Genomic DNA, 11,706 nt, shown 5'->3' on the forward strand with positions numbered 1-11,706 from the left:
AAAAAAAAAAAAAAAAAAAAAACCAACCCAGCAGTGAAATATTTACTGTAACATTTACCTTAACACAAGTAATAATTTCATTTCCTTCACTGTAGTCCAAAGAATGGCCCACTGAGATTTATTGGCCTGTCTTCTGTCAGTTTTAAATGACTTGGTAATTACTTTTTATAATGTAGCTTTTTTTTTTCTGTTTTTGGTGGTTCCTGGGATCGAACTCAAGACCTTTCATTTGCCTGGCAGGCGTGGTGCCACTGAGCTAAATCCCCAGCCCCTAATATAGCTTACTTCTATTTAACATTATTGCAGTGCTAATATTTCTTTTGAATAAGTATTCAGAATACTCTTTCACTTGTTTAGAAACAATAGAAAGTGACATTTTCCGTTGAAAAATGAAGAGTCATCCTTTTTTTAGAAAGCATAGACCGTTGCCAAAAGATGACAAGGAAATTATTGTTGCCAGAAAACACATACTATCTTGTGTTCTTGCCTTTTTGCCCAAGGCTTTGACTGTGTCCTAGTTTTCCTCTTTTGTGTACACGTTTGACAGAAAAATGCATTTTCCTTCCAAAGAGTTTGTTTCCTTGGGTGAATATATTAAAAGCACTTGCGTTGTCTTCGGTGACATGGGCACACAGAACTAGCTAACCCAGCATCTGGCTGGTGGAGAGAAGTCAAGCTCATTGACTGTGGTCCAGGACTTGTTCCTTCTTTCTAACATTGTGTGCCAGCCACAAGCTGAATTTCCTTGAGAACCCTTCCGTGCAGCATAGACATACCTCCACTCTCCAGTTACTGTGGGTATCTGCTCAGAGCACCCCAGCACACCTGTGGTGGTGCATGTGAGGCATTCGCTGTTGCCAGGGCCTCCTAGATGTGTGCTGTATTTGCCTTTACATCGTTCCTCTGTTTCACAAAGAAAACACCCATCCCAGTAATCTAACTCCTGTTGCCTTCTGAGTCCACACAGGAAGTTGTATATTCCTGTAACCATATGCACGGATACTTACATGCTCACACTATGCATTTTTAATTTCTAGGGAAAATGCTCAATATCCACCCATCCCTGCTCCCTTCTTTTAAGGGTTCCAATGCTCATGAGCAAGTCCTGGAAGCTGGAGTCAAAATCACTGGGTGCACCGTGCACTTTGTTGCTGTGAGTGTGTCTTTTCCTACTAAATAGTGTTAGTGCTTAGATGAAAACTGCAGTGATAGGAAGTAATGTTCAAAACTTTGGTTTCCTTTACCAGGAAGATGTAGATGCTGGACAAATTATTTTACAAGAAGCTGTTCCTGTGAAGAGAGGTGACACTGTTGCAACTTTGTCTGAAAGAGTAAAAGTAGCAGAGCATAAAATATTTCCTAAAGCTCTTCAGCTTGTGGCCAGTGGAACCATACGGCTTGGGGAAAATGGCAAGGTCTGCTGGGTCAAAGAAGAATAAAGCCAGTTTTGAAGGAATTATTGCTCTTTGCATGGTAGCTTTCTTTGTGTATGGACTGGACCCAAAGAAAAAAAGGCTTTACTCCTATTTTGTTGGCTATTTTTTTAATAAACAGATTTATTAAAAACAAGGCTTATGTAGCATATCTTCTTTTAGTTTTTGTTTCAGTTTTGGATTTTTAGTTTTTTTAGAGACAGGATCTCGCTATATAGTGTAGGCTGGTCTTGAATTCATGTCAGTCCTCCTGCCTCAGCCTCCCAAATGCTGGGATTAAGCCAAGCATGGCAGTACACACCTAGCACTCAGGAGGCTGAGGCAGGAGGTTTGCTATGACATAAGGAGTTCAAGGACAGCCTGAACTACATAGTGAGACTGTCTCAAAAAACTATCCATGTCCTGGGATTACAGGCATCTACCACTGTCAGCATCAATGTTTCATATCCCATGGTCTTTCAGATGTTTATATTGTCTTAGACACAGTACCCAGCACCTGTATTTTATTTTTTGGTACCGGGGATTGAACTCAGGTCCTTGCATTTAACCCCTGTATTTTAAAGGAGAGGTTTCTCAATACTTGCATGGTTGGCTGCTCGAAGGCAGGACGGAATGGCCGACTGGAAGCAGAGGGTCAAAGGAAGAGCCTGGAAGCAGGAGATGCCCCTTCTGGATCACACCACAGTGAATGCAGCTTCTGATCAGACCCCGCCTCCTAACACTAATTTATAAGCCCCATTATCCAGATGCCTTCCAGAAGCCCAGCTATGATCTCATGAGGCTTTGGGAAGACATCTAGATATAAACCATAATATATCTGTTTAGGACCGTCTTACTCGTAAGCTAGTCTCAGAATCCCCATTATTTGCAAGCCAAAGTAGATACCAATATTTTTTTGCTTTTTTTGTTTGTTTCTTTTCTAAACTGGCATAGAACCCAAGGCTTTTCACACTGAGTTAATCTGCAGCCTTTTTTAAATGTTTTTATTTTTATTTTCTTAAAGGAGGAAAGGTTTATATTAGTTCGCAGTTTGTAGAGTTTCAATCCATAGCTGGCTCCAAAGTAGGGTAGCATGGCAGAGGGACATCACAGAAGAGAAACTCCCTGGCATGGCAGGCAGAAAGCAGCAGCAGCAAGCAGCCTTATCTTTTGAGACAAAATCTTGCCAAGTTGCCCAGGGTAGGCTCGAACTTGGATGTCTCCTACCTCAGCCTCTCAGAGTGCTTGGGTTACAGACATGCATGATCACACAGATTTTTAGTCACCCTCTTTTTCTGACCAGCATCACCCCAATTTTATATATTCTCTAATCTGTGACTACTGTATATGCTTTAAAGTCATGGTTGCAAAGTGTGTTGTTAGCAATGGGATAAGGAACCATGAAAAGATCACAAGTTTATCACCTAGGCTCTTCACATTTTGCCTGCTCCCAAATGCATAAAAGTAACCCAACCTCCTGATCAGGTTCAAGTTAACTTCTTTTCCTCATGTTATGTATCTGTCCTGATGTGAAGTGAGACTTCTCTGATTATTCTGATCATAACTTGATGTCAGAATTTCTAACCATTTGAGAAATAATGTTCTTTGATCTTTGAAGTATCATTAAATATTCCTCTAAATATTGACAGTTTCTGTAGTACAGTAGTTGGATTTTGCTTCACATTTATACCTTTATAAATCTCTAGGGGATTAAAGGGAAATTTTGATGACTTCTATACTCAAGCATAAGACTTAAGGAACATTGCTCATCTCCATTTCCTCATCAATTAAAAGTAAACAACAAAAAAAACCAGGCGTGGTGGTGCACGCCTGTAATCCCAGCACTCGGGAGGCTGAGGCAGGAGGATCGCTGTGAGTTTGAGACCAGCCTGAGCTACACAGTTCCAGAGCAGTCTGAACTACATAGTGAGACCCTGTCTCAATAATAACAAACCAAGGGCCGGGGATCTAGCTCAGTAGTTCTGGTGCCTGCTTCACAAGTGCAAGGACCTGAGTTCAAGCCCCGGTACCAAAAAAACAAAAGTGCTAAGCAGCCTACAATAGTGTCACTTAACCCCCGCCTGCACAACAAGAGCACATCTTCCTAGAAGGGTTCAAATCCTGCCTTTTTTTTTTTCTTTTTAATACTGGGAATCAAACTCAGGACTTTGCCAGGCAGGCACAGTACTGACCTACGTCCCCACCCCTTTTATTTTTATTTTTTGTTTTTTTAAGATAGTCTCACTTTGTAGTTTTGGGTTGGGTTTTTGTTGTTGTTGTTGTTTGCTACCAGGGGTCAAACTTGGGCCCTTGCGCTTGCGTAATTTTTTAGTTTAAGCTGGACTTGAATTTACTATGTGCCCTAGGCTGGCCTCAAATTCACAACAATCCTGCCTCAGCCTCCTGTATGCTGGGGTTACAGGCATGCACCACCACGTGCAGCCAGCAAAGACTTCATCGCAGCATTACATATACAAAATAGTAAACCGTAGTCTTAAAACAGAAAACAAAGGGAGGGCAGATGAAGGAGAGAGATGAATGGTACTAATAGAAATAAAATTTTAAAAAAAGAAAAGGCACAAGGTCCTGCTTTCAGTACCAAAAAAGAAAAGAAAAGAGGTCAAAATAAGTGGAACCAAGGTCCAACAGAGAGACCTGCTTTGCCAGCAGACCCTAAAGACGCCCTGGTCCAGGTAGGCCTGGGCCACTGGCTGTTGTATTTTTTCCCATTGGCCAGTCGGGAAGCTGTGTGAAATGAGATACCCATGTGTCACTAAAACCATTTGTTCTCATTTGTCCTGGAGAGTTCTCTCAACCTATTTAAGCATTAGTATTTATATAACAAATACTGTCCTGTGAAGCTTAAAGAAAATTTAAAGATGTAAAGGAAAATATGGAATGACAAAATCATGTAAAACAGTAAGGGTAGTAGCTTTTCCCCACTGGGACAATATAGCCTCAAACTCGCAGAGATCCTCCTGCCTCAGCCTCCTGAGTGCTGGGATCACAGGCAGGGCCCAACATAACCTTGGGGAACATTTTAAATCACAACCATAACAGATGGTAAATTGGAAGAATGTAGAGCAAGTTGTGCCTGGCTCTGATTCACTCCATCTTATACAATACAGTAGATTTTCATGCTGAGGCTTGCCCTGAGTGACTCCATTTTACACTGCAGCAGTTGGCTCCACTTTGAGTGGCAGAATGACTTGGTAACTTTTTGGTGGGGGGTTGGGAGTCCTGGAGATTGAACTCAGGACCTTGCACTTGCAATGCAGGCGGTGGAACCACTGAGCTAAATCCTCATCTGACTTGGTAACTTGTATGTGCAAGTAGATAATCAACAGAAGTAAGATACACCAAACTTACCAAAAAGAAAAACCCCAACAGCACAGCCCAATCTTAAGGCACAAACTGATAACTAAACTACTCAGAGCAGAAGCCAGGTGTGGTGGTGCACACCTGTGATCTCAGCACCTGGGAGGCTAAGGCAGGAGGACAGCTCAGCGCCACACCTGGCCCCAGGATGACTCTTACATAGACTACAGGATGTGAAGTCTACTCTAGTCCCCCCACAGTCATAATCTGAAAAGAGGGACTGGAAGTGTAGATGAGGAGTAGACCATGAAGGGTGCCAAAGAGGAAAGGAACTGGGCATGGTGGTGCTCTCCTGTATTCCCAGCACTCAGGAGGCTGAGGCAGGTGGAGTGCTAGAGTTTGAGGTTCACCATGGGCTACTTAGTCCAAAGCAAGCCTGCATTACACAGCGAGACACTGTATGAAAAAAAATTTTTAAATTTTATCACTAGCCCATTTTTAAAACAGTTTTAGGTTTACAGGAAAATTGGGCAGAAAAAAAAAAAAAAGAAAAATTGAGCAGAAAGTTCAAGGCGTTCCTGTTTACCTTTCTGCTTTTGCCCTCCCTTAACCCTGTCTCCTTCATCCTCAGTATCGTTTTGTTTATTCTAAACATCTTTTAAAAATAAACATCTTATACAACAAACATCAATATGGTTTATCAACCAAAGTCCAGTTTACTTTCGGGCTCACGCCTTGTGTTACACAGATCTGAGTCTCAGCAAATGTGGCGTGTATATTTACGCCATCATTACAATATATTGCACAGCATAATTTTAGTGCCCTAAGAGTCTCATGTTCTACTTCTCATCCCTTTTCCTCAACTCCTAGCAACCACTGAGTTTTGACAAATTTTAATTGTGATAAAATGCCCACAACATACACAACAAGTGTTATCCCAGCACTTGGAGAAGCTGAGGCAGGAGGATTGCAAGTTCAAGCTCAGCCTAGGCAACTTAGCAAAACCCTGTTTCAAAATTTAAAAAAAAATTTTTTTAAAGACCAGAGACTTAGCTCAGGAGACTGTTACACTGTAAAGTGTTGTCTTCTGTAGGGTTAAGCATACGCTGGTACGCAATCTCCGGAACTTTCACCTTGCAAAATAGAGACTCTTACTCAGTAAACAACTTCCCCTTTCTCCCACCCCCACAGGCCCTGTCAACCCCATTATACTTTCTACGAGTCTGCATACTCGTGATACTTTACATAAGTGAAACCATACAGTATTTGTCTTTCTCTGTGACCAGCTGTTTCACTAACACAACATCCCTTAAGGTCTGTCTGCCCCTGTGGTCCCATGTGATGATGCATGTTCTACTGTAAATAAACATCATGCTGTGCACCCAGCTGGCCTAACTTCTGGCTACTGTGTGAATAATGCTGTTCAAACAGTTAGCCCTGTACAGACCAAGCTTGTGCTCTCACGAAGCTGAAGGATGAAGTCTCTGACCAAAAGGAGGAGGTTAGGAGTTTTGCTGGAAATAAAAAAGCATGTGGTGGGTGCCTACTCTTGAGTGCATTTGGAACGGAAGTGCAGGTTGTGTTTTGTCCTGCTCTTATATGAGTAAGCACAGTGCAGGAAGAAGCTTGTTTCAAAGGAAAGGAGTAAAAAAGAAAGTGGTCAGTGGGTGTTTCTAATGTTTCTAAAGGCCAGTGTGTGTAGAGGGAGCTGATAAGAGCCTTCTTTCTCAGAGGAAGAGTCCTGATTGCTGCATTCTTATCCTAACCTTTTTTTTTTTTTTTTTTTTTTTGGTACCAGGGATGGAGCTCAGGACTTTGTGCTTGCAAGGCAGGTGGTGGAACCACTGAACCAAATCCAAGCCCCCAACCTTTTATCTTTGTGTTTTCTTTTTCATTCCTAAGCTTAACCCTGACTGCTCTTTCATAATAACTAAACTACTACAAAAATTACTAAACTACTACTAACATAAACTACTACACTGTTAATCACACTTGTGTACAAGTAAACGCTTTGAGATTCTGCTTTTGATATTTTGGATATAATACACAGAAATGATATTATGGAACACATGGTAATTATGTTTTTAGCCTTTACTTATTTATGATACAGGGTCTTGGCAGATAGTTTAATAAACTATTAAAGCACAGGCTGGCCTTGAACTCGCAGTGATCTTCCTGCCTCAGCCTCTGAATGCTGACATTACAGATGTATATGCCCCCACATCTAGCCACCATTTTTAATTTTTGCAGGAAGCATCACACTGCTCTTCTGGGATTTTTTTTTGGGGGGGGTACCAGGTATCAAATTTGGGTCCTTGCGCTTGTGAGGCAGTAGGCAGAACCACTGAGCTAAATCCCCAGCCCTGTATTTTTGTTTTCTGAGACAGGGTCTCACTACGTAGTCCAGGTTGGCCTTGGACTCACTACGCAGCCCAGGCTGACTTTGAGCTTTTGGTAATCCTCTGCCTCAGCCTCCTGTGTGCCAGGATTACAGGTGTGCACACCATGCCCAGCCTAGTTTCCTGGGATCTTGTGTTTCTGCAGTGGGATTTTGGGATTGAACCCAGGCTTCTCCCACATGAGGCAAGTACTGTATCACTGAGCTATACTCTAGCTGCTGTTAGCCTTTAACTCATGTGCTTTATTACTTACTTGCTCTCTCACTTTCTCCCCACATGCATTTATTAAGTCATTAGTTAATAATCAGTACACATCACATCCTTTGCCTGTAAGTATTTCCACACTGTTTCCCAAGAACAAGCACAGGATCAAAACCTCATTTGCATGCCCCCAAGAGATCATTAAACATCAGCAGTCAGGAAAGAAATTATGTGTGTCTTTAATTCCACTGAATATGAGAAATGCCACTAATTTAGTGAAGAAGGGACTCTTCAAAGGGGGTTTGACCAGGTATGATGACCCATGCCTGTAATCCCAGCACTCGGGAGGCTGAGGCAGGAGGATCGCTGTGAGTTCAAGACCAGCCTGGGCTACATAGTGAGTTCCAGGGCAGTCTGATCTACATAGTGAGACCCTGTCTCAAACAACAACAACAAAACAAACAAAAAAGGGAGTTTGAGTAACAAATTGGATTCATGTGATTATTTTCTGTGCTGTTCAACTTAAAATAGCACGGGACAAATGATCAGGTGTGTTCTAACCCAGTGTTATAATTAGACGTCTCCTCAAAGCCTCATGTACACCTAGGTGGGGCTTTTGGGAAGTAGTAACTGGGTCATGGAGCTCGATGTGATATTCGGAGGTGGAGCCTGTGGGGCACAGCTGGGCTCCTCCCTTGAACCCTCTCTGCATCCTGCCTGCCTGCCAAGAGCTGGTTCTCCTCTGTCACGCCCCTCTACCATGACACTGCTTTGGAACCAGCTGACCACGGGCTGAAACCTCTACAAACTGGAAGCCAAAATCAGCCTCTCCTCCTTTAAACCATGGGTGTTAAATATTGTGTCTCAGCAAGGAGAAAGTAACTGAGACACAGAGCTTAGGGGCTGTCTGGACAAGCCCTAAAATAAGAGTCTTTCAGAGGTGGGATTAAAGAAATAGAAGATAGGTAGAAAGGAGACAAGGAAATCATAAGTAACTGAAGACTGCTCTTTTAAAAAGACTATACCTTCTAGGCCTCAGCTGAACACTCCCAAGACAGCCCCATATTAATATTCCTGGGCTAGATTTACACTCCATCCCTACCAGGCCCATTACTCAAAGGCCATCAATTGGCTCAATTAAGTAAGAAAATATTATATACATTAAATGTACCAATAAAATTTATTTTTTAAAAAAGAAAGAGCTGGATATGGTGGCTCATGCCTGTAATCCCAGTTTTTGGGAGGCTGAAGCAGGAGGATTGCCACAAGTTTGAGGCCAGCCCGAGCTACACAGTGAGTTCAAGGCGAGTCTGAACTACAGAGACCCTGTCTCCACAAACAAAACAAGTAAGGAACAGGAGCCCCACTCAAAGGAGAGAGCTGAGAGAATCCAGAGAATGTTTAAATTACCTATCAAGAAACAAAAAGTCACTCATGCCTGCGACGGGTGTGAGGGGTTCTTTTCGGAAATGCCACCCTCTCCAGTGTTTGTTTGTTTTTTGGTACCGGGGATTGAACTCGGGTCCTTGCGCTTGCAAGGCACCCTCTCCATTGAAGTAGAAATGTTCCTAGTCATAAAGTGGAAGGTATCTTACTTCTCTGAGTGCCTGCATTGCACTTTTATTGGGGGGGGGTACTGGGAATCGAACTCAGGACCTTGCACTTGCCAGCCAGGTGCCGTTGAGCTAAATCCCCAGCCTTCCACACTGCTGTCTTGAGGGTCCTAGCAAGCCTTTCTGAAGCATCCCGACGCATCTCCTTCCAAGAGGCCATTGCCGTGGGTGTGGGTTAAACTCCTACAGCAGTTTGGCGGGACTCCTGGTGCCTGCCTCCTTGCCTGGTCGGTAGTAATCATTTTAAGGATTTGCAGTTTGGCTGCTAAAACCTATGACAGTTTGGGAGCAAAAGGAGGGAGGCAAAGCCTCCGCATCCCGGCCTTCATTGAAACCTGTTGAAGAGTGGGAAAAGCAAAGCACAGCTGCGCTGGAAAGCAGAGACTTCAGGAAACACACTGGGGAGACGTGATATGGACTGGAAGCAACTCCGATTTGCGTTCCTGAGTGGCTGGCATACGTGCTTTTACCCCTCTAGCAGCCTGCAATTAGAGGGAGGTACATACATTATTCATAGTTTCAGGAAGGGAAAGTGCTGGAGAGGGCACCAGCCAAATGCAGATCACTTCCACGCTAGAAACGACAATGAGGCCACTGGGGTGGCAGAAGGCAATCTGAGCACAGCGCAATCCCATAAATCCTCAGCACCCTGGGAACATGGAAGAGGCAAATGTCCACATGAGTGGGATTCTTCTCCCTCCTACACTCATATGTCGGGGTGTTCTTGTACAGCAGGAGTCTTTTATCTGTGGCTTGTCACCCGTGGCCAAGCAGGTGTCAAAGTCTTATGCGGAAAATTCCAGAAATAAACTGGGTGTGCTGGTGAATACCTGTGATCCCAGCAGTCCAGAGGCTGAGGCAGAGGATCGTCACGAACATGAGACCTGCCTGGGCTACACAGTGAGTTCAAGGCCAGCTTGAACTACATGGCGAGACCCTGTCTCAAAATAAATAAGTAAAAAGATAAATCCAGAAACAAACAGTTCATAAGTTATAAATTTGATGCCATGCTGAGTACTGTGGTGAAGTCTCTTACCTTTGTGCTCCATTCTTCCTAGGACGTGAATCACCCCTCTGCCTGGAGGGTCCAAAACCTGCACATCTGTAGCCCTCCCGGCTACCAGCTCCATTCTTGCGGTACCACAGCATTTCTGGTCAAGTAACCCTTGTTTAAGTGGCCTCCAAGCACGAGAGCATAATACTGGTACTTTATTATAATATATTGTTATAGTTGTTCCTTTTTTAAAATTTTTTTGGTAGCAGGGATCGAACTCGGGTCCTTACGCTTGCAAGGCAGGCAGTGTAACCACTGAGCTAAATCCCCGGCTAGTTCCACTTTTATTAGATATTATTGTTAGTCTCTTACTGTGCCTAAATTACAAATTATACTTTATCAAAGGTATACGTGCATAGGAAAAACAAAACATAGTACATACAGGTCTCAGGGCTATCTATGGTTTCAGACATCCACTTGGGTCCCTCCGGATAGGGGCAGGATATTGTCCTACTCAATCTTCCACCTCTCTTTCAGTTTTTGGTTTGGTTTGGTTTTGCATCGGGAACCAAACTCAGGACCTTGCCAGAGAGGAACAGTGCCTCTGAGTTAAATCCCTGGCCCTTTTCTCAGCTTTTGAGACAGTGTCACTACGTAGTTCAGGCTGACCTTGAGCTCACTCTATAGCCCAGGCTGCCCTGAACCACAGTGACCTCCTGCTTCGGTCTCGGTAGTGTTGAGATTACATGCGTGCGTCACCATAACCAGCAGGGGGAGGATTTGAAAGGGGATTAACAGCAATGTGCCTTTTACTTTAACAAATGATTTTTCATTTAAACATTCACTGTAGCTTTTGATCACACCTCACAGAGTAGAAAAGGAGTTGAGACAGAACCCAGAGAAGGAAGCAGTTCATGTGGTTCTAGGAAATGCAGCACCAGGTAACACCATATGCAAACACTGATGGACGATCCATGCCTTTAGGCTGCATGCTGAACTTAGCCCAAAGGAAGTGTGGATTCTGGTTACTATGACACCACAATTACTGGAAACCAGTCAACTTCTCTGCAGTTATCATGAAGCCAGCAAATGAAAGAAAAATAAATAAAACACAAATGGATTAAAACAGAGCCTGTGCTTGCTTTAGTTATCAAAGTGTGAAATTAGAAGCCATGTGGAAGCCCAAAGAGAAAAGGAATTATCTTTGCAGTGCCACTCCCCCCACCACCCCCTTAGCTAAATTACTGAACTGCCAGGCAGGGCCCAATCTTGAGATCTTCCAGCCTCAGTCTCTAAAAGTATGGTTGTTGCGCTGCACAGAGTGGTGCACACTTGTGATCCCAGCACTCTGAGAGGCAGAGGCGGGAAGATCATATATCCCAGCCCAGTCTGGGCAATTTAGTCTCAAAAAACAAAAAACAGGGCGGGGATTTAGCTCAGTGGTTCTGCCGCCTGCCTCTCAAGCTCAACCCAAGTTCATTCTCTGGTACCAAAAAAATTAAAAAATAAAAAAGAGCTGGGGGGCGGGCCAGGGATTTAGGTCAGTGGTTCCACCACCTGGCTTGCCAGCACAAGGGCCTGAGTTCGATCCCCAGTACCAAAAAAAAAGCGGAGCTGTGGAGGTAGCTCAGTGCCAAGGACCTGGGTTCAATTCACAGTACCCCCCCCCAAAAAATTGTATTTTTAGATGATGGTCTCTTTCTGTCCACAGTTCAACTGTACAAAAATGCTTTATCACACAAGGACCCGAGTTCGATCCCTGTACAAAA

General features: G+C 43.6%; 1 protein-coding gene across 6 annotated transcripts in view; it reads left to right on the top strand.

Annotated features, from left to right (window-relative positions):
- The window catches only part of Gart (phosphoribosylglycinamide formyltransferase, phosphoribosylglycinamide synthetase, phosphoribosylaminoimidazole synthetase), a 29,196-nt gene extending 27,646 nt beyond the window's left edge, over positions 1–1,550 (top strand). For all 6 annotated transcript variants that reach the window (XM_010608677.2, XM_010608675.2, XM_010608673.3 and 3 more), the window contains 2 exons: positions 1,038–1,153; positions 1,248–1,550. In XM_010608677.2, the coding sequence (XP_010606979.1) occupies positions 1,038–1,153; positions 1,248–1,439 (308 nt within the window). In that variant the 3' untranslated portion in view covers positions 1,440–1,550. The remainder of the gene's footprint in view (positions 1–1,037; positions 1,154–1,247) is intronic.
- The last annotated feature ends 10,156 nt before the right edge of the window (positions 1,551–11,706 follow it).

This window comes from Fukomys damarensis, unplaced genomic scaffold (assembly GCF_012274545.1).
Source record: "Fukomys damarensis isolate Sample0158 unplaced genomic scaffold, DMR_v1.0_HiC HiC_scaffold_24, whole genome shotgun sequence".
Lineage (NCBI taxonomy): Eukaryota > Metazoa > Chordata > Mammalia > Rodentia > Bathyergidae > Fukomys > Fukomys damarensis.